This window comes from Pteropus medius, unplaced genomic scaffold (assembly GCF_902729225.1).
Source record: "Pteropus medius unplaced genomic scaffold, Ma_sr-lr_union100, whole genome shotgun sequence".
NCBI classification, from domain to species: Eukaryota; Metazoa; Chordata; class Mammalia; order Chiroptera; family Pteropodidae; genus Pteropus; species Pteropus medius.
The window spans coordinates 13,483,757-13,506,872 of NW_024349796.1; the positions used below are offsets into that span (position 1 = coordinate 13,483,757).

Genomic DNA, 23,116 nt, shown 5'->3' on the forward strand with positions numbered 1-23,116 from the left:
ATGATCTTCAACCACCTGAATGAGAGGCATCCGAACTTGCCATTCATTTAGCCTGCATCATGGTGCGGCCCCACCCATCAGCAGCAAGGAAGGAAAGAACAGGGGAAAGGAAGTGGGGGAATTGTCCTGAGTCTTCCTTGCAGAGGAAAATAAGCAACTTACGTGGATCAAGAGTGGGCCTTGCACGGTAGGCGAGCGAAGAAAGTCAACGATCGTGTTAGTTTGTTCTGTCGTGTCGAATGAGATAAACTAACATCTCCAGCCCGAGACGTCACTGCGAGGCTTCCTCTGCCATCATTTCACACGCACGTTAAACATTCGCTACCAAACAGTGTCCTTTTCTGTTTCCCCTGTAATTTTCCAAGTGAAATCGTGGATCGTAGAACGAATACCAGCCGCGCTGTGTTTTGAGGGATGTGACTTAGTCTATTCATGGGTACGTCTTTCTGGGTCTAAATGACTGGATTGTTGGCCCATTGCCCAAAGAAAGAAAGCATTAGCAGTTGCTGGGATGTCGAAGTTGTTTTGGCCTGATGTTCGGGCATTTTATTTTTTAAGATGCTCCGCGTGTGGGTGTGTGAGAAAGAGCAGTGGGGGTTGGGGGGGGAAGGGAGAGAGAGGGAGATGTCAGAGACAGACTCGAACCCTGACTTCCGCAGAGCTCGAGTTATTAATGCACCACAGACCGACTCTGATGCCCGCACCTTTGTGGCGTCATTGCTTGTAGCAACTCTGGTGCCCAATTGTGGTTACGGTCGACTCAGGCCACATTCTCTGTCAGGATTTCCTCTTTTCTTTCTTTTACTTTTCAAGGACTAGGAAAAACCCTCAAAGAAGCACACTGTTTATAACTGAAGCAGTCGGCTGTCCCTGCGGCCAGGTGAGGCCAGGCTGCTTCAGGCCTCTCCCGAGGGCGCCCCACCCTCACCAGGCTGGGCTTTTTCAGAGGCCGGAGGCGGTGGGGACCCTTGACCTCCCGGGAGGGACCTACGGCCCTCTGTGTCTACAGCGACCCCTGGAGGCCACTCCGGGAGCTGCACTTTTTGAACTAGGACTTCTTCCTGGTGAAACCCCGCTGATGTGACTTAGTTGCAGCCTCTTTCACATAAAGATGCGAAAGAGGACACATCATCGTTCCTAGAGGAAATGGGGAGTGAAAAAAGGGCCGATGACTCACTGTTGGCCCCACATCAAATCCGGGGTAGAACCGAGGAGGCCGCTGACTCCCAGGCCGGCACCCAGAGATGGCAGCACACCAGGCTGCCTTTGTACGAGGTTAAGGACAATAGCGTGGAGGAGCCGGGCCCTGGGAAGCGATGGTCAAGCTGACCCGCCCCTGCCACCCCACTCCCCGGGTTCAGCCGTGAGGTGAGCTGCCAGCCCAGGGAAGAGTCTGAGAACAGCCCTTGACACGGCGTTTCCGGTCCCGAGGGACCCTGGAGAGGGGACTCGCATCCTCCAGATGTGCTCGCTCTCCTTCGGCAGCTGGAGGGCGGATTCCATTTTTCAGATTCTGAGCAGCTTGATGAAATCTGCCTCCGGCCGAGATAAACAGACCTTTCCATTGTCATGTTGAAACCATATGGTGGGCTTTTGTTTTTCAATATTCTTTAAACAACGATTTTTTTTTTTTAACCTAGGAATTCCGTGTTCTTCAGGTATTTTAAGTTGAATAACATGTGAGGGTTTTTTTTTTTGTTTTTTTTGGACGGCTTAGTTTAGGGGTTTGAGAGTTTCTCGCCAAGCTGCGACCACACCTGGGTTCTTTTTTTTGTCCTTCGCTTTTGCTTCGCTCCTGACCTCTGATATCCAGAAGTGGGTGTGGCCACCGCCTTGCTTCCTGAGTTGGCTTGGTGGCCTTCACTCCGCATAAAACGGCCCCCTGACCTCTTCCCCAGGTCTCTGAATTTCTTTCTGGTTCTTCAGTACTCTGGAATATCTGCATGGATGGTGGTTTCCTTCACTGCCTCAGGCCTCAGTTTCTCCACTTGTAAAAATGAAGATATCCACTCTCTAGGATGGCAAAGGGCTGAGGGCCGAGGGCGACGGGCGTGGAGAAGCACCTAGCTCTACCTCTGGCACTTAGCAGGCCAGCTTTGCAGGGCAGCTATTAGTCACTGAGTCGCCAACACCGTTGATTTTACCATACTCCAGTGTTTGGGTGGCATTAAGAAAGAAATATCACTGACAGCTATGATGCGCCGTTGATCATAAGAGATATTAGAAAGAGAGATTTTAGAGATATCAAACTGAGATTAGAAATGGCTGCCGTAGGACCCAATCCCACTAGCCAGGATGTCTCGGGCCCTCGGGCTTATTCTTTTCCTTGTAGGTTCCACTCAGTGGATCTGTTTCCTTTGAACACTTGGATTCTTTCTTAGGCGACCTTGGCCACGTGTGGGGCTGGGAAGCCCCCATGTCCAGCACTATCTCGTCTTCGTCTAAGAAGGGCTTGAGAATTTAGCCTTCTTAGGTAAGAGTTCAGACTTCTCAGATAACATCCGAGACTTTTCAGGGTCTGGACCCCACCTCTCAGTAAAGCTCCGCATGGAAACTGTACTCCGGCCTCGCCAACGTCTCTGCCTTTATCCGCACGGGCCAATTATTTCCATGCCTCCCGGCCTTTGTTTATGCTGTTCCTTCCACTTGTAGGGCCATCTTTTCACACCTTTGAACATTCTTCGAGGTTTAGTCAGATGCCACCTCCATACGAAAACGTCTCGATTTTCCTAGTCACGCTTAATTAGCTCTTCTTCTGGACTCTCACAATGCGGGCCCTCACCTCCGTCTCAGCCTCTTTTCTTTCCTTGCTGGTCAAATCTGGCTGTGTTCCGACCTGTCTTCATTAGGTTGGAAGTTGCCCCAGATCAGGAAGCGCCTGAGCCTTATCTGCATTCTTACAGCAACTAGCCACATGGATTCGCTCAGTACTAAGGTTTAATAAATGAATGAACATTTCCCTTTGGAGAATAAAATTGAAGCACCCGAAGACAGGTCTGTGAGTTCAAAGCATCAGGACCAGGAGAGGTGTAGAGATGAAATCCACTTACCTTCGTGACCAGGGGAGACGTGTCTGGTGGATCACAGCACTGTGCCGAAGGCCACATGAGGCTCCTCATACTGCGCATTTCCCGTTTCCAGTTTTACAGATGATAGTGACGGTGATGAAGGCGGTGATGAAAGCTCGCCTTCACCGGGTACCTACTATGCGCCAAGCACCGTTTTACATATTTTACGGGATGCACTTGCTTAATCCTCACGCGCAACCCTGTAAGGTCCATGCCAGCATTTACCTGTGACATCCGAAGACATGGATACAGCTGTTTCTATCGGTGATCGACAGCAAGGCTTTCAGTTACCACATGTAATAGGGGTCTTAAAATAGAGACCAGGAAATGGAGAGCATGAGTGTCTCGGCCTTTCGCAAAGTGGAATAGGACAGTGATGGCTGTCCTCTCCTTCCACGAATTACGGTCATAAGCTCTAAATTCCTTCCCCGCCAAAGGAAATACCGCCGAAGGCTCTGGGAGTTCGAAGCCCTTGCATCCAAGGGTCTTTTCTTCTTGCCTCTAACACATTCAGCTTTTATCCTTGCCCTTGGTTGATATAAAAAAATTGTAATTTACCACACGTCGGGGGCCTGGCCTTTACCTGCAACCATTTTTCTTTCTAAAAGTTTTGATAAATTTGATTGGTAGGGGATTCACCTTTTCTCTTTTGGAGAATGTATTTATTTGGGAAGGGAGATGATGGTGTGCAGTGAGGACGGGCTGTGGAGCCACAGACCCAGTGAGTAAAAGACAGAGGCTCAAGAAAAAGGACTCTCAGCAGCCGAAAGGGAAGAGGTGGCATCAGACACAAGAAGTCAGACTCCAGGCTCCGGCAGTTGTTAAAACGTCATCGTGTTTCGCTTAGTGACTTGGCTCTCGGTGCAAGTTATAAAACTTCCTCGTTGACATTTAAGTTGTTTCCCACTGAATTCAGGTCTTGGCTCTGCCATCATTGGCTTTGTGACCAGGTGGAAGCCTCTTCACTGAACCTGACCTCAGTTGGGTCACGTGTAAAGATGAAGAAGAGAATGCCCACTCCCTAAGACTGCGAAGGACTGAGGCTGCCATAAGCAAAGAAACTCCTAGTGACGTCGCTTCCTGCACTTAGTAGGTCTGCTTTGCGAGGCAGCTGTTATTCACCGAATTGCAAACGCCGTTGACTTTAAGACGCGCCATTATTTTATATGCCGCCAAGAAAGAAATAGCGTTGCCAACGAATTATAACGTGCCACTGACGATAACAGAGAATTGGGATTTTAGAGACAGTAAAATATGGAAAATATGCGAAAGCAGCGAAATTACATGCGCGGGAATCCGTGCGCACAGAACAGAGTGCTGTTCTAGAAGCATCCGCAAAGAAAGTGAAGTGGAGGCTTGAGCGCTGCCCTCGGAAAACTTCTAAGAGCTGCCAGCTGGTAACAGCCACCTCTGGGACCCGAGGCAGGAAGCCCATGTCCTGTGTTTCTCCCAGCCAGAATGTCCTGCTATGCATTCATTTCCAATTTTGATTTTTTGGGAGGCATCTCAAGATGTCACCAGTCGTTTCAAAGGTATATACATTTTTGGAGGAAAAGCCTTAAATTATTTGAACCGATCTCTCTGCCTGTGCCTGTGAGCCACATAGCCCTCGTCTCTTCCTCTTTGTGGGCCATAAACTCAGAAAGCCAGCAAAGGATGCAGGGGCGTGTCGTTCCCAGAAGCCTCCCGTGCCCCGAGGGTGCTTCTGTGTGATGTGCTTCTGGGCCGGGGTGCCCATCCTCACGGGACCCCTGGCTCCCATCGCCTCCGCCGGAGGAGACTGTCGAGGAAGGAGCCAGGCCGGGAGTCGGGCCGAGGCAGGCGGGGCCGCCGCGGTGAGCCGTGGACAGACCTCAGGTCACCTTGGCAGCCGACAAGCCCCAGTCACGGCGGTTTCTGAGCTGTCAGGCCATTCATTTCGAAAAAGATTTTAGCAGCAGAATGACAGGAGGGAGTAGAAGCCTCGAAGAGGAGGATGGATGAGAAGAGGGGGAAGAGGGTGGTCAGCTGTCACCTCGGAGGGTCTGAGGAAGGAAACGAAAACCTGAGAGGGGCCGTCAGGGGGCAGAGGCCGCCCCGGGCCTGGGTCGGTGGTTGGCAGCACAGGCTGTCCCCGGCGCGAGGTCGCTCCGGGCCTGCGTGGACCAGTAAACCACGTCGCTGGTGTGAGGACACGATGCTGTCTGAGAGAGACTGAGGTGCTGGGATTCAGCGTCTGTTAGGAGGAGGGCAGGGGAGCCCCCACGGTGCTGCCTGGTCTTCTTCGGGGACCAAGCCCTTCCCTTCGCTCTCTCAGAGGAGCACTCGGATTCGGTCCTGCCCAGCCAGCCGGAGCGGGGACCTAGATGTCCCTTTAACCACAAGACGGGAGGAGCTTCAGGCAAATGGAAAAAGCGTCCTGGATATGGCAGAGCCCAGACCTTCTGAAAATAGTTCGAATGCGTCTCCGGCCTCCGCCGGCAGCTGTTTGTTCTCACCCCAGCGTGTCCCACATGTCCCCGTTCACGGGGGGAGCGGTCACTCCCCCATCGGGCCGTCCCTGTGGCCTGTGTGTTGGGAGCTGCGAGGCAGGCCATTCCTTAGAAGAGACACTGTGTTTCCAAAGGAAGGTTCACGGAGCAGCTGTTCGAGCATAAGACTTCTTTTCTGGGAGAGGTTGTTTGTTTCAGGAAATACCGTAGCATCTTTCCAGGCTTACGAAAGAAAGAGAAAAATGTTGGGACTTAGACGTTGGCTCTGTTCGTTTTGGCTTTTCCTACCTAACCCACATCACGCTGACAAATCCCACATCTGTCTTGACGAGCTGGTTCACAAATAACTAGCTTGTAAGCATCCTTATTTGTCACTTCATCTCGCGAACGAGAAGGCAGAGTTTGTTTTTTGAGGAAGACACTGAAATGACCACAGGTCCACTGGTCTTTGCACATCTCCGAGGAAACACTATCTAAAAGAGAAGGCGGCGTTTACTGATGCGTTTTAAGAGCACTAGACCATTCATCGTTGCCCAAACATAAATGGGGATTGTCTGGGAAGTACGACTCAGTTTTTAAGGGTTTGGTTCATTTTAGTGTTGTTTAGTAATTCGATAAATGCTTCTGAGACCAAAGCCATGAGGGATCATTCGCTCTACGCCACAAGCAGCAGCAGGTCTCCCCTCCCCTCCATTGTGGCTTTATTCTCATTTGGTCATTTATTCCCTTGACTTAATCTCATTTTCTCTTCCGCTTTGACATCTCAGATGACTTTACCATCGAAGCTGTATTTCTTTATCATAAACTCTTTATAATTAAGTTGCTTGGAAACCCCAGAAAAGGTGACTGACTTATTTTGGTTCCACTGTAATAATAGTCACAGACCAAGGAATATGGGTGATTGGGGGAAGGGACCGTCTCCTTGGCGGTCTCTCCCGGTTTTCTGTGGGGAGGTGTTTCCACATGCAAGCCCAGTGCTTGGCGGTTGGGGCTTTGGGAATTAAGGAGGGGAAATCAGAGATGGGAGAACACCTGACTTTTACCCCACAGTAGCCAGGTAGAACCAAAGCTGAGTTATGGCTACCACCTCAGGCTCGAACGCAGCCCTCGCGCCCTTAGATAAGTCTGTTAAAAAGTCACGTCGATTTGATCACTACTTTAGTCATTCGCTTGTAGCTACTCAGAGGATTAAGCCTGAGGTGGTTAAGTGTGTTAACGGAAGTCACCGACTGGTCAGGCCTAAGGACAAAGTCCTCAGCGGCCACTGTTTCACCCCCGATCTTGTGCTTTTTCTCTTCCACAGAATGAGGCGACTTGTGCTAGTGTGTCTTAGAGGGAGAGAGAGATTTCAGAAGAATTCCACTGTCAGAAAATATCACCATCAGTAGGAAAACTGTGTCTATAGAGTCATGTCTGAATTCATTAGTTTTTTTGGCAGTAGGACGCAGATTCTAGAAGGAGGGTCTTGAGCCAAGCCGACCCCAAGCGTACCCCATTGTACATTTGGGATCAGCCGTTTGCCCCTTTTCAGAATTTGCTGAGAATTCTCGAAGTAGAGTAAAAATTCATTGCAGTCTAGTGTTGGGAAGAAACGCTAGGACCCGCTTATGGAGCAGCTGTCATCACAAGCGACGTTTGTGTGAGGGTTTGGGAGGGGCTGAGAGAGGGAATTAATTTGTCGTGGAGTTTAGGGAGCATTCTTAACAACGTTTAATTCTGCTTAAGATACCAATGCAGCAAGAATGGCTTTATCTCTTTCTCAGAGACGCTTTCACACTGCACAAAACCACTACTTACTGGAACAAATAACCCTTGTGAGGGGATCATGTTTTCTTGATCCACTTGGCTGGGCCGTTTTGAGGTCAGATGAGATTTTGTAAAAGGCCTTTGTAAGTCTCGAATTTTACCAAGCAGAAGGATCACCTGTAGTGCGTATTGTAAACGCAGATTCCCAAACATCTGCCCTCTCCCCTGCATCCAGATTATGATTCAGTTGTTTTAAGGTGGGCTCCAGAAACCCACATCTTGACAAGACATCCAGGCGATCGATTCTCAGGCAGGTAGTTCAGAATCACACTCTGAAAACAGTAAGCATTTTTGTTGTATTGCTTTATTTCTTAGCTGTGTCATCACAGGCAGAAGTGAACCCTAACATTTTTGTAGTTAGCTTTGACTTTCAGTTATTTTATAAATTGCCCATGCACAATTTTAATTCCAGTCCTGTTTCTGTCTTATGACTTAAGCGAGCCATAGTCTTCCATGAAGCATTAGTGAGCACCTGAGTACTGCTAGAGAGTATTATTGCTCTAAGACTATTAACGCCTTACATTTTCCCTAGGGTTTTGCATTTTAAAAAGCATTTCACGTATACCCGAAGCCTCATTGACCTGACAAAGTGTATCCATACCATCAGGCCACTTCAATCATAAAGGTTATTGAAAATAGATTTTTTTTTTTTAAAAACGAAGAGTAGCTTTCTTTGACTTAGATGATCACTCTCAGCATCACTTCTATCTGCATCCGATTCACGGTTTTCACTTCTGAGGCACTGGATCAGCACCAGTGCATCCTGTCCATGGGCCCGGCTTAAAAACAAATAAACAAACAAGAACGACAAACAGGAAGGAAGGGAAAGACAGGGTTCCTGTACTGCAGCTCTGCCGCAGCGTGAAAACACAGCCAAAGGCTCACACTTGAGGGCTGCTTGTGGGGAGCTGCCCATGACAGCCGTCACCTGCCCTCACTCCTGCACAGACTTGCTTTGACCTGGGTGAGCTCGGTGACCTGGGGCAAGTTCAAGGATCTGGATCCTGTTGACAGAACTGTCCCTCTTCTACACGACACCCACCGGCCTGAAGAAGGTGCTGTTCCCCAGGAAAAGGATGTAAATCCCCCCCAAAGAAACGCAGAGGGCCACAGCTTGAAGACAAAGCGTTGCTAACCAGGGGACTTCTGCCGTGTGCCGCTCTGCCTTTCTCTGGTGATATTCTTTGATTTTTTTTTTTTCCCTCCTGAAGATAACTTACGGCATCTCCTTTCAGAGGTCAGATATGAGCGAGAAGATGGTTTGACTCGCTAATCTCGGGACAAACCGTTTACGCCCAGTGTAGCTTCCCGTCTTTGCCGACTGGTTATCTGAGGGAATTTTCTCCCTTTAAGACGGTGGAGAAAGCTCTGAAAATAAACAACATGGTTGCTTATTGGTGAGAACATATGTGAGCAGATGTCAGCTGGTAACAGCATATGGTGGCAACATGATAGCAGCATGTCTCAGAAAGCCGGGTGTGGGCCCTTCCCTGCTCTGCGGGCCATCCACTCTCCCATGTCTCAGTTCAAGAGGGTTCCGACTGGGAGGCGTAAGCCACACAAGTTTGAACATTTGTCACCGGGGTCTCATTAGCGAGCTCAGTGCTGGCGATGGTAAGCTATAGGATATGGAAAAAAATCTTCCCTATCTATTTGAAAATTGAGAGATAAAATGGCACGAATGGAAAAAAATGAGAGAGGAATCCATAAGGCCGTTCGTCGTTGTTTGTCAAAAGAAATTTTCAAGCCAGGTCAGGTCTGAATAGTAACAGGGATGCTTCTAGAAGATACGACCTAAGTGAATGAAAGGTGTATGGATTGTAAACCCGTGGAAGGCAGTTCGAGATCCGTCTGTCCAATACGTTACGTAACTGATGTTACTACAGTACTTGATTACCTTTTATTTGTCAGTCTTTTTAAACGACATCATCTCATTTCAATCTTATGAAGACCTTCGGGGGCAGCATTAGGTCTGCTTCATCTTGTAGAAACAGAGGCCTGTGTAAATCAAGGGACTTTTCTGAAGGTTCACAGCAAACCAATGACAGAGCAAGGGTTTCAGCTACATCTGCAAAAATCCTATGTGTACGATTGAGTCTACCACAGATAGGCCAGCCTTTGAACGCTTAGCAATGCTTGCTTTTCAACTTTCGATGTCCTTTGAATAAGAATACCGTGGGCAGTATTCAAGATCTAGGTGCTGTTACTTTAAAGAAAGCGAAGTTCAAAATTTCAGGGTGTTTTAACTGTCATGGAGGATACGTTCAACACATCCCAGGGAGCCCTAGATGTTTCAACTGTAGCTAAGGAACCCCAGACCAATAGACGCTTGCATTTTCGACTCATTCGAGAAGGAGTTTTCATGTGCGGGTGAGAACTGGTGACAGGTAGCTTTAGGAAAACTGAAATCTAGGCCAACCAAATGAAAAAAGGAGTTTTATTCTTAATAGGTAGGCTGCCTTTCGTCAAAAGAGGTCAAGGCCTTCCCTACTCATCTCTAATAGAAGTCAACGTATTTATTTTAACATTTTTACAAATTGTTACAAATTGTCCAGTTATTTTAGCACTAGAGCGCATTAAAGGGAAAACTGGATTCAGGAGCCTGATGGCTGGTTAAGGGATGACAGCAGATCTGGGACCGGGATCCAGGGTCCCCCATAGGTTTTTAGGGTGTTATCCCCTGGCCCCGAGGAGCAGAGACCTTAGATTTCTGGGGGAATGATAAGTAGATTCGGTGAGTCCCTCTGCTACTTTGGATCTTTGTATAGCTCTGTGCAAGGCATCTCATCAGTAAAATAGCTAATGACTGTGCTTTTTGAAACTCCTAGCTGTCTGCCCAGTTGTCACAACACCCTCTGGCTCAGTGGGCAGCTTGTGCTCCAGACAGTCCCAGGTGCTCTGTGGGCGCCTTGGTGAGTACGCTCGTCTGCTTTATACCTCGTTTGACATAGCGATATCGAGTTTCTCTGTAGTGTCTGTCTCCTGTGGGGAACCTGTCCGAGGCCACGTAGAATGCTGACATGCAGCCTTGTGCCCCCAGATTTTTGAGTCAGTGTTTATACGAGACACTCAGGAACAGCTTCGAAGTCATACGATGACTCGATTGCAGTATATCAAGGGACGGGTTGTGGGGTACATGAGATGGGTGTTCCAGGGGTCCCAGAATGATTTGAAATAGTAACCTCCTGACCCTAAGGAGGTCACCCTCTGGAGGTCAAATCACGTGGGCCAGAATGTCGAGGGTCCTTTTTTGGTACCTTATTTGTATCTGTTTCCTGATTCCTGGCACATAGCAGTTGCTCCATGAAGGAGGAGACTTTTTTTTCTTTTCTCCTTTGACATTCTCGAGGGAAGCCCGTGGGAGAGGAGCGCAGATGCTGTTATTTGTGACCTTCATGTTGCCGTTTCTAAGAATGGATTGTCATGGGTCAAGGCTCCAGCCGACTGGACCTGGGAACGTGCCACTCACCCCAACCGCTTAGCCCTGACACTCAGAGCCAGTGCCACGTGTCAGGCCGGGGGCTGCCGAAGCCAGAGGTCTCATTCCTTTCCGACTTGGAATATGAATCAATTCAGCTGGCTTTTACTGAGTGTCTCTTATATGCCGAGCAATGAGACCACAACAAACAATAGGTCTCGGTGACCCCGACACTCAAGGACTCCGGGGTCCGGGCTGCCCCCGATCATGCTCAGGGAAGGGGGGAGTGGGCTCACAATCCCCACATTGGTTCGCTCTGAGTTTGTGAGGCCTGGAGAAGGTGGATTATATTGATGCTAAATGTGGGCAGAGGTCCCGGATACGTACAGAAATAAATGTTTTCATTACCCAGATAGATGTCTGGTTTACTGGCATGACCTACTCTGCAATTTATCATGCCTAACCTTGCTTCTTAGGAATCAAGGAATAGAATGGCTTATATCCAGTGGCCTGAGCTGGGGTTTCCTCAGAAGGAACTGATTCTATTGAGAATATATATTATTTTAGTACAGAAAGCCTCAGAGTGGCTAGAAGCTGCCATGTGAATTAAAAAAAAAAAAAAATGAAAGGTTTCATCGATGCTTTTAAAGTTATTCAGTCTCTAAATGTGTACTATTTCACTGTATTGAATAAGGAGTTAACTGTCTGATGTTTTTCCCCACCAGCTTTTTGGGAAAAGGGAAGGGCGTGAGAGAAGGAAAATGGCCCTTATGTCCGTGGGACTTAGGACAGCATCGTCATCCTCCCCGTGCTGGGCGTTGGGAAGGGCCGGGGTGATGGTCCCCAGCTGTCAGGAAGCCGTGGCTTGGAGAGGTAGACGCCCCGCCCTTGCTCATCGAGCGAGCCGGTGCAGAGCCAGAATCTGAACTCTAGTCTGGCCTCCAGGCTCTCCGCCGTAGAGACCCCAGACTTTATTTTTGCCTTCCTTCCGTGCCCTCTTCGGAGTCTCATCCCCTGAGTTTTGTCATTTTCTTGCCTACGACTTCGGATGAATTTCCGTTTCGTCTTTTCCGCCCGCAGAAACACATCGAGAGGCCATCCTTGGTCATTTGCCCTGTTTCCTTTCTCGCTGGGGGTTATTTGGGTTATTTCATGGCTTGCAAACTCCCCTCTTCCTTTCGTGAAAAAAACACTGGAAACGCACCCTGTCCCCAGCGAGTCTGGGAGAACCAGGAGTGTCTGCGAGGGTGTGGAGGGGTTAGGGGAAGCTGCACCCAGGTTCCCGGATTGTGGGGGGCGGGGGGGGACTCCTGCATCCGCCGTGGCTTCCGGGCCGGTGGGAAAACTAGGGACCCCCCCCTCAGACCTGCCATGCAAGAGTGCTAAGCAGTGGGGCTCTGCATTGTTTTTGTTGTTGTTGTGTGTTTTGTTTTTTTTTTTTTTTTGGTCTCTGTTCTTAGAAATAGTAATTGGGTAAAAATGTAAGTGAGCAGGTGCCAGGCGGCCGGCGGCCAGGGTCAGGGTGAGTTTCTCCATGCTGAGTGTGATTCTGAACACTCGTTAAGTGGAGACCGGCCCGTGCCAAGCAGCTCGAGGGCCATCCCTGTCACCTTGTGTGAACCGCCTCTCCATTCCAGAGAGAGATGCTGGGAGCGGCCGGAGGCAGCGCGGGGCCCGCGGCGCCTCCTGCTCTGCCCGGTCACACTGTGTCCTGGGCGTAGTTGTCACCCGCGTGTGCGAACACTGATCCCTGGACGGGCAGTCTGAGGCTTCCTCAGCTTGAAATGAAACCCCTTGGAGGGTGAAATAATTCCTGCTCCTCACAGGCCATGCGGCTGCCAAATCATTCTTCTCTTTTTAAATTGATTATCCCCCAAATGTTGGTTGAGGTGAGATTAGTCTGCCCGATAAGATAGAAGAATCTGGAAGATAAGCAGCAGAGATGGTCTGTCTGTGAATGAATAGATTCAGATTCATGAAGGCGAATTCCGGGTTTTTGGTTTTTTGTTTTTCTTTTTCAAAGTGTTTACTGAGCAAGAGGCTTTTAAGCAGTTTGGTTAAGATTTAAAGACGGTGCTTCTCGAAGTGCGGTCTACGTTCATGTCTCCCGAGCTGTCCTCGAAAGCAGATTCACTGGCCTGTCTCAGAGCCGCAGGGCAGGATGGTGGGCCGGGTGGAGCGGAGGAATCTGCACAGTTAGGTGGCTCTGCAGGTGCTTCTGATGCCACCAGAGTTTGCCGCCGCCCCGACAGTGGACGCGCTGCCGGCGCAGGCCTGTCTCCTCGCAGACCCTGGCACGGAGCGCTGCGGGCCCGGCCGGGCCTCTGTTTGATCGGGGGGCCCTGCAGGCGTGGGCCCCTGAATTCACAGCACAACCAAGTTTTCCCTCGGCACTGTCCGCGTTCCCAAATGCAGTAGGCTTGTCAGTCACATGCATGGCACATGCCCCCTGCCCACTCTTCGCCACAGAGGGACGAGGAGTGTGCTAGGAAGTAAGTTAATCACTCGGAGAGGGGGCCAGATGCCTCGTTCGGAGGTCGCGTGTGGGAGTGAATTCCTCCTCTCAAGGGCTTCCCACGGGGTGCTGCTGGGGCGAGAACGGGGTGTTCAGAGCTCGTGTGTAACATCTAAGGGGCGGATGTTCTCGCACGCGTAAGTCAGTGTGGAAGGTTTGATTCCCCAGGGTGGGGTTTGGTCAGAGCCACGGCCCGGATCCCGGTCTGGGACGTTCCAGGGGGAAGGGTCTCGCCAGCAGCGGAATGTAAACTCCACTCTCAGCCCAGCTCAGCTTCGAGGGACTGTGGCTTTCTCTTTCCAAACTGTTTTTCTCAACCAGGGCCTTAGAGCAGGTGAACATATGACTCAGGACTCAAGGGAAGACTTAATGATAAATCACTTGCTCTTTCTCTGTGTAATACCCCCTGTTATTCTCAAGTTATTTTGGAACCACCCACTATTTTGAGCAAGCCATACAGTGTGGGCATCCCACAACTCCTGTGCTGGTTTTGGCCATCAAATGGTTAGAGAAATATCCACTTCTACGTGGCATGTGTCAATGAGCAGTCCACGTGACTGCCGAAGTGTCAACAGAATGACTGGTAGTATTAATTCTGCTTCCCAACAAGCCCCTTCGATGAAAAGATCTCAGCGTTAACTACCAATCCAGATATATTTAGGGTAGATGTCAAGTGTGCGCAGAGGTCATGGCAAGGCAAAGGTAAAGAGACGACGTTCTCACGATAGATCACGCAACAGTGTCTGTTGAGTGCCTGCTCTGCGTCAGGCACTGATCTGGGCACCGGGGATCCCATCAGGGAATAAAGCAGCAAAAAACACTTTGCCCTTGGGAGCTTCCCCTTCTGGAGGAGGAAGACAGACGATTAATTAAAAAGATTAAGAATGGTAGAAGTCGATAAATGTTAGAGGGGAGAAAAGTCGAGCAGGCTTAGGGATGGGGGGATGAGCTGCAGTTTTAAATAAGCTGGCATGGGAGGGCTCGTGACGAGGGTGGCATTAAAGCAGAGACTTGGAAGAGGGCAGAGAACAGCCCGAGGCTATCTGCGAAAGAGTGTTGCTGGCAGAGGGGACAGACGGTGCTGCTCCTGACGGATTCAAGGATTATCCGAAGTGTCCTGGGAGATGAGATTGGAAAGATCATGACAGGAAGGTCACGTAGGGCCTTAGAAGCCGTTATAAAGTCTGGGGGTTCCTCTGACTACAGTGGAGAGAAGGATGGTCTTAGCCAAGGGGTGCCAGTGGCTGTTAAGTTGAGAATAGTGCACGGGGTGACCAAGGCAGGAGCAAAACCCCAGCGAGGACTCTTCGTAACGCACCGGAGTGACACTTTATGCAGCTGTGTATCCAGGCAACGCTGCCCCACACCTAGAGACCTTCAGACGGACCTCCCTTGCTCTGAGTTCTTGCTTTAACAAATAATGTCATAGGCAGGTTACAGTGGCTTCTGTGTATAGAATATGGGTGTGTGTGTGTGTGTGTGTGTGTGTGTGTGTGTGTTAATTGTCCTTAGCAATATTCCTGAGTCATTGGCAACCCATCCTCCTCCTTTCTGGAAAGAAGGAATCTTTGCACCATTCTGTGCATGAAAATAACTTCTTGAGTCTCCCATCTCATGCCGACACGTGTGGAATGATAGTTATTGGAGTTCGTACTCACTGTGATGCCTGGTCACAGACATCTTCGCCTCAGTGGCCAGGGACACATAGCACTAAACTCATAGGTGACCGACCACACACTGGCCTAGGAGAATGACACATTACCTGTCCCCGTGCGAAGCGGAGACTCTGGCTTAGGAAGGTCTGTGGATCTGTCCAGCTCTGCCCAGTGCCTTTGCCTAAACTCTGAAATGAGGCCGTGAGCCAAGGAATTTGTGAAACTATGTCTCTTATCAGTCAAAAAGCATGTCTGTTGGACTTGAGTTTGCTTTCTAATTTTTAAGTTTTGAACATCAAGGTTTTACACTGGGGTGTCAATCTTATTCCTTCATCCGTCTGTACAAGAAATATCTATTGAGTCTGCAGCACCGTGTGCCAGGTGCTATGCCAGGTCTGCCGATCGTAGAGTGTAGCACAGACCCTGTCTTCAGGAGCCTGTGACTTGATGAGAAAGTCAGGCAGACCAAACTAACCAAGCAAAACCAAGAAGCCAGCACCATGTGATCGATTATAAGGAAGGGCTCTGAGAGGTCAGAAGGAAAATAGTTGATCTTGGTCTAGAGAAGTCAAGGAAGCCTTCTTGGAGGAGGTGATATTTGCTACTCGAAAGCTGGCCTTTAACATTACAGTTTTGCGCTCAGCAAGCAGCAATAGGCTGCTTATGTTTTCTGGGAGGAGGCATTTACCCTTTCGTGTTGTTTTCTTCCCTTGCGAGCCTGCATGGTTCCTGCCATCCTGAGGAACCGTGAAACAGCAGAAGCACTTAGTGTGGTCTTTGAAAACACTGATGTGTTTCTACAGGAGACCCACTTTGAAATAGGGCTCAATTGTTATATCGAGTATTAGTTATTCAAAATAGATACATTCAGAAGACATAATTGACCTGTTGCATATAAAATCCATCATGCCATGATGTGTTATGGTATAATGGGACTCTGTAGAATATGGTATTATTTTATAAGCTCGAAGTCACCGTGTAGAGCTTTTTTCTTCATCTTAATGGAATATCACAAAGATCGATCTCTCACTCATATTATATGGATCTGGGGGTCGGCTGGGGCATCTTCCTTCCTAGACCCCAGCTGAGGGACTAACCTCTAACCCGGGCGTGTCGACCCCATGGCCAGACCATGAGATGTGGCAGCTGCCCCGACCACGTTCCACTGGCCAAACCTGATGCCACGAGCACAGGAAGTGGGGCACAGGATCCAAGCGGGGATCCCTGAGGATAGAAGCCTGCAGTGCTTCGCTGTCTTGCCCGTGACGTGAATCACCCCTCTGTCCAGTGTCTCCACACTGTAGACGCTCCCCGCCCCGTAGTGACTCAGCAGCTGTTACCAGATCGACCATCACGATATCTCGGTGCTTGTGTTCAAGTCACCCTTGTTTTATTTCCTAATGGCCCCAAAGGGCAAGAGTCACGATACTGGGAATTTGGGGATGCCGAAGGGGGAGCCATAAAGAGCTTCCTTTGAGTGAACAGGTGAGCACAGTACAGTAAGATATTTTGAGAGAGAGACCACATGACTTTAATTACAGTATATGGTTAGAATAGTCTTATTGTGCTGTTATTGTTGTTGACGTTTTATCGTGCTTAATTTATAAATTAGAGTTTATCAGAGGCATGTATGTATGAGAAAAAATAGAGAGAGAATTTGGGACCATCTGTGGTTTCAGGCATCCACCGGGGGTCTCGGAACGTATTTTCCGCAGATGAGAGGGGACCGACCGCTTTCTGGGTGTGACATGATTGAATCCACACTATGGCTTTATCTGTGGAATTAGGAGCAGCTTTATAATGCGTGCTTCCTGAATAATTAGTAGGTTGACTTTATAAGACAGACATAAATGTCATTCTCCGTTTTTACTTATGACTCGTCCCTCCAACTGAGGCAGGTTCGCCTGGTGTAAAAGGCACAGTTGGTGGCACTAGGTTTCTGAAGCAAGTCCTGATGCGTTGTGTAAAATTTTTGTATGTCAGGGAAACTCTGGAACACACACTTACCTCCAAAACGTGCGGCGACATCCCTTAGCCTTAGGGTCTCGGATTGCCACGTCACCCTGACATGCCCAGCAGGAGCTGGTAGATGTCGTCCGCAAGCAGGGATCCAGGCTCAGTTTGCTGTAGTGCTTAACCTATCAGTAGATTGCTTAGACTCACACGCCTCCCAGCTCTGCCCAGCGAGCAAACTGCAGAGTAACCCTGCCTGGCATGGGGCGTCTCCCGTGTGACTCTCAGCCAGTGACAGCCATCCATGTGCACTGACCGCCCCCGATGTGCTTAGGTAGCTTCGTGATTGCGAGTTTATAATCATCCCCACAGCCCATTCTTAGTGGCAGCAGATGCTGAGTTTTTCCATCTCGCTCTTGGGGTCAGCGGTGGGAAAGAGCAGAAAAAAATGAAAGCATTGTTTTGCACATGGCCGGACATCTGTATTTCTGAATTGCCCTGTTGTGTGTATGATGCAGCTGTTGGAGCTGTCTGCCGAACGTGAACTCTGTCCACCCGCTGGAGTCTAAATTGGTTTTGGATCCTTCTGAAATCGAAATGGTCAGACCATATTTTTCTAATCTTCGGTTGGACTGTATCTTTGCTTTGCAGTGGAGCTGACTCGTGTGTATTTGCATTCACAGCAGGGGTTGCTTCTTTATTTTCCTGGGCCGTGTTGCTTGTTATCTCAGGCCTGCTACTTACCTCGTCCATATGGAGGAGAGCAAGGGGGGCAGCTCCCTGGGGAACTGTGGCCACTGCGCCTTCGGGGATTGTGTACTCGAGTGTTATCGTTAGGGCGAGAGCAGACGGTTTTTCAGAAACTAAGCAGGTGGAGCACCGAGAACAGCTAACCTGTGAGGTAGGCTGGGACCCTGGCAAAAACTTGAACTTGGTTGTCAGATATCAAAGCCCTGGGGTCTCTCGGTGGAAGCGCTGACGGTCAGGGCTGTGGTTTCTGTGCTTAGCTCCGGCCCACAGGTTCCCAGCCTCACTGTAGATCAGAATCACCTGGGGCGGGGGCGCAGCTAACGTCTGCTCGAGCCTGGGGTCCGCCTCCAGAAATTCTGACTCGGTTCGTCTGGGCTAGGAACTGGCATCTTTAGTTTTAAGAAGCTCCCTGGGTGATTCTAATGTGCAGCCAGAGTTGAGAATCTCCGTTTTGAGAGTTTACATAGCTATTTTCTGTCAGGCGATCCATGTTGTAATATAGGTGAATTTCTGCATGAAGACAAAAGTCCTGTATTTGGCTGGGGGTATTGATAGGTGAAGAGGATGGATTCTGTCTTTAGAAATAACAAGATGAATGAGTAATAATGATAGTGATGGCCATCGGTTGTTGAGTACCAATTAGGCACCATGCTAATGTGCATATTTTCTCTTTAAGACAATACTGTTACTGGTCTCAGTTTTATAGATAAGGAAACCAAGCTTACAGACATCATATGAATTTCCCACAGCCAAAGGATAATAAATGGCAGAGCCAGGACTTGAACTTGGTGTCCGATTCCGAGACTCATCCTACCAATCCCTCCCCTAAGATGATAAACTTCGATAGAAATGAGAAGGTTCTAGATGAAGGGACGAGACTTCGGGAAAGGAGAATCCACTGAGTGAGAATCATGCGCACCTGTGTTGCGAGGAACCCCTTCTTTTCTGAAAAGGGGGAAAAAAGATAGCTTTGGATGTCTTTGGTTTTTTCTTTAAATCCAGCATTTCTCGCCGACGAACCTACGAAGGTTCCAGGTGGGCGGCAGAAGCCAAAGGCTTGGACTGTGGTGTTGGGATTAGGCAGTGGCTTCTGCCCTTCGTCCGTCTCTGTGCTTCCCATCCGAGGGATGACAATGGTTTCTTTGACGAACGCATGTGAAGTCTTGCGCACCCTCACCGGTCCAGACTGGGTGATCATCGCAGCGTGCAATGTAAAATCCTGATGAAACCCTAGGAAATTCCATCTTCGGCTCCCGGCAGTCCTGTCTATGCCCATGCATAGGAAGAAATGTTGCAGATTGAGGCCCCCGGTAAATATTCGTTAAACAAGGGAGCGAATGAATTTTGCGAATAAGGACCATAATAGAAAAAGCGCTTCGCGTATTGCTAAGGACTTTTTGGGAAATGAGAGAGGTCTTAGTCCATTGGTACATTCCCAGTTTCTCTGTCAGCCCACGTGACCTGTTAGCCAACCCCAAGAGCCTACCTGTGATTATATATACTAAGCATAGCAGTGTGAATAGACTTAAAAAAAAAAAATCTTATCATCGCCAGCCTCTGCCTCTAAATCCCAGCCTCGACGAACGGCTACTGTCTTTTTCTTCACCCTCAGTAGCATTTTCCATGTGATAAGTTAGAAAAAGTTCAGAGATTCCCAGGGCACACGCGGACCGAGAGAGAAGCCACTTGCCGGCCCGTGTGAAAGCGGAGAAGGCCAGCTCTGACCCGTGCTTGCCATGGAGAGGCCAGTAGGGACACCTGGCTTAGACACCGATCCCTCTGTGAGTTCAAGCTGCTGTCACTGGAGTTATGAAGGGACAGTCAGGCCTGCGGCGCTGAGTCCTTAGCCAGATGACCCAAGTATTTTTAAGACTCTCCTTGTTTCAATCCGATTGCTGCTTGAAACTTTCACGCAGGCAGGCCGCACCAAAACGACTTTGAAACTATTCTCCGGGTACTGTAGGAGGAGTTGGGTTGGCGCTACAGCCTTCAAGCAATTTATTTTTTTTATTACTAAATATCCAACAGGCTGAACAGAGGAAATTCAAGTCTAACCCTGGAGAGACCCCTGTTTAGTCATCTGTCTAGACAGACGGGTTCGTATAATGGGCCTCTGTGTTGCTCTTGCTTTGTTACAGCAGACGGTGGTCCCTGCCTTTAAACGTTGTGAAGATGTCAACATTTGGTTTTTTTGATCCCAACCTACTATCGATAAGCCAAGAAAGTGACTCACGCACGGGCCAAAGATGACTCCGAGTGTGACAATTAGTCTGTGATATAGTAGAAAGTAAATACAGGCTTTGCATCAAGCGGACCTGGGCAAAATTCTGGCTGGGTGACATCGGGCAAGTCAGCTGCCTTCTCTGAAACTCACTTTTCTCTAAGATGAGAATGAATTTTTGAAAATTTACTTCTTAATGGTACTTTAAAAAAAGCAATTATCTAACATAAAAATGGCTTGCATATGGTGGGGGCTGAATAAACTGTTATTCGTTCATTCATTCATTCATTCATTCATGTATTCAGTTAAAGGTGATTAGTGAAGCCTTTAACTTTTTTGTTTTCCTATTTTTGGAAACCACAGGGAAGCCAGAAATTTCACCCCACGTTTTAAATATCAAGTTGGCCTACACTGAGAAAAGCAAGTGATGTTTCTTAAAAGTCTAAGGGGGCGGAATTAAAAGTGGTACCCATTTCTGTAAGAGGAAAATGATATCAGATATGGTTCCAAAATTAGTAGAAGTAAATAAGGCAGAATGATATGCTTCTGTCTCATCAGGAAGTTCTCAGAACTCGCCTAACGCGATGATGTGCGTTAGTCACTTTCGACAACGGAGCCGGACATCTCTGTGCCCTGTTTCACTTTAAGCCCCGCCTGGATTGTCTCTGGAAAACAATGATGTGGGAAAGTTTTGTTTTATTCAGTTTAATTTAATCAGTATTCGCTGAGCATGTACAGCCTGGAGGGCTTAGCCCCTGAATCAGACAGGTGGATAAAAAAATGAGGTGCCTGGGGATGGAGCTGCTCCCGAGAGAGGCAGCACAGACAGCTCAGAGGAAGTCACCGGGACCACACACGCGGGTGCAAGCGGCCCCTCCCCACGACCTCAAGTTACATAACATCGGACTGGGCAGGTGGCCTTTCTAAGCCTCCGTTTCTTATCTTCCACTAGGATGGGTATGTACCTGACAGCATGCCCCTCAAAACTAAGTAGTACAGTTTTGTTTTTCTTTTTATTGTTGTTAGTACGTGATCCTTGACTTCAAGTAGCTTGCAGCCTATTTGCAGGGACCAGTTCGTAAATGAACTACCCCACACAAAGCAGAATAATAAAAAAAAAAAATACCTGAACGATATTTACAAGCAAAGGGCAGTGGGGGCTCAAAGGCAAGGTGGTCGATTAATGAAACCAGCTTTTAACCACCAGTCCCTAACCACCTGGAGCTGCAGCCACAGCCTTGCGGGGGAGGGGAAGGGGAAATAGGAAAATCAGCCTCTTTCCCAGGCCTTGGAGGACGGCCGTGAGTGACGTCTATGCGAATTAATGGCGCAGTTTTCACATCTCGTGGCGTACGGTCCTTGACGTCTGCATACATTGAAATTCCGTTAGAACCCAGCGCCTTACGTGGCTTCGGATATGGTGCGACTGAGTCACATCTCTCTCGGTACACCGACGATCAATAAAAAAAAAAAACAAAACAGTGAAATGCGGTTAAGCGCAGGCCATCCCTCCCCACCCGCTCCCCGCAGATCAGCGCGATTCCTTCAGGTCAGCGCTGCCTCCCCCTAACATGCTCGATGTCCAGGGAGGCTTAAGTGTCTTCAAGCACCGAAGGCAGAGGTCTTGCTCTCGAGCTGGCAGCGGGCCCCCCGGGCCATATCGCTGGCCCCGCTCTTGAGCCCCGGGAAGCCAGCCCTGTCCTGTCCCGTGGGTGGCTGCCCCGTGTCATGGCTCTGCAGAGTAGATGCCACCTAAGGATGCAGTCTGAGGCCCGGAAGGCCGTACCGGGCAAAAGGACCAGTTTCTTCCTCTCTCTCGCGGCTGTAACTCAGGCTTCTTCCTGCAGCCTCTGTGCGAGGAACCCAGAGATGATGCTCCCCCCACCCCCAACCCCGCCGCCATCAGCCACCACTTCTTGAGTTTTAATTCATTCTGTATGTTTGAGTGCATTTTCTGTCTTTTCCTTACACAGAAGGGATCTGAGGGTGCATTGTGAGCTGTGAGCTCGCAGGGAGCGGTGGGAAGGACGGAGGGCAAGGGGAGAAAAGGCGGGTGAGAAACAGGTGTGAAAGGGCAGAGACGGCCTTCCATCGCTTTGTTTGGGGCCGTGGCTGTTACCCCCGGGAGCAGCAGCGTCCCAGGCCAGAGGGCGTCTGCCTGCCCCCTCTAGCTGTCATCCCAGCATCCCTGAAACATGACCTCTGTCATCCACAGGGGAAATCTGGCCTCACGGTTACCCTTAATTGTAAAAGCAGACCACGAGAGCGTGCTCTGTTTTCTTTCTTCTTAGGAAAATGTTGAGCCTTTCCTTGTTCCTCCCTAATGCTGGAAGCCGGCATCTTTCATCTTTTTCTCTCGAAGTTGCCTTTGTGGAAAGGCTTTATTTGAAAGTTCTAAGGGTAGATATCCAGAAGGTAAGATGAAGCCAGTTGAAAACGATATCCTTTTTCTGTTCGAATGGCAGAGAGCAGTTCCGTTCTGACATTTGAATCCGTGAAAACCAACGACGCTTAAGTCACTAGCTATGATAGCATCTAATTTTATTATTTTTTGCTACTTGCTTTTAGTTAATGGAGCAAGGTGGGCCTAAATGAGTCCAATTGCATTTAGCTTCTTTTACTCAACTTAAGGAACAAGTTTCCCTTAGCTAAGGACCTATATCTAGTTTCTGTTATTCATACTTGGTGTTTGCTCACTAATACGATAACGGTGACAGTAATAATAATTTGAATTACTTCTACTTCTATAGTGCTTCGTATACTCCAGGTACTATTTTCAGCTCGTTAGAGATATTGATTCATCGATGCTGGCAATCATAGATAGGTGTTATTTTCTACATTTCATGCATTAAAAAAACAAGACACAGATCAAGAGCTATGAAGTGGTACAGCCGGGGCACCCACCCCCATAGCTGCCTCTGTCATCATTCCTCACTCCCATTAACTGGAAGCTCACGTCCGTCGCCAATTATGTGACAACAAAAAGCAGCGATGTGGTGTGCTGTTTAAGGACACAGACTGCAGAATAAACTTGCCTAGGTCTGTTTGTTTGGGAGAAAAGCAGTCCACTCTGGAAGTAGAGTGTACCTGGCCTAGAATATATAAACCATTTCTATATCGGAAACTGATGTGCGCATATACACCTGAGGGTCCAAACTGAAAAGATCTGTCAGCACGCCAAGCTCTTTTTAGATAGCTTGCTGTCCGTTTGTTCGTTCGTTCGTTCTTTCTTTTCTTTCTTTCTTTCTTTCTTTCTTTC

General features: G+C 48.8%; 1 protein-coding gene across 2 annotated transcripts in view; it reads left to right on the top strand.

Annotated features, from left to right (window-relative positions):
• Positions 1-23,116, top strand: part of TGFB2 (transforming growth factor beta 2) — a 72,057-nt gene that overhangs the window by 4,171 nt on the left and 44,770 nt on the right. Inside the window, exon 2 of one of the 2 annotated variants that reach the window (XM_039883382.1) lies at positions 10,174-10,257. The exons of the other annotated variant lie outside the window; for it this stretch is intronic. Within the exon in view, the coding sequence (XP_039739316.1) occupies positions 10,174-10,257 (84 nt within the window). The remainder of the gene's footprint in view (positions 1-10,173; positions 10,258-23,116) is intronic. 2 annotated transcript variants of the gene reach the window in all.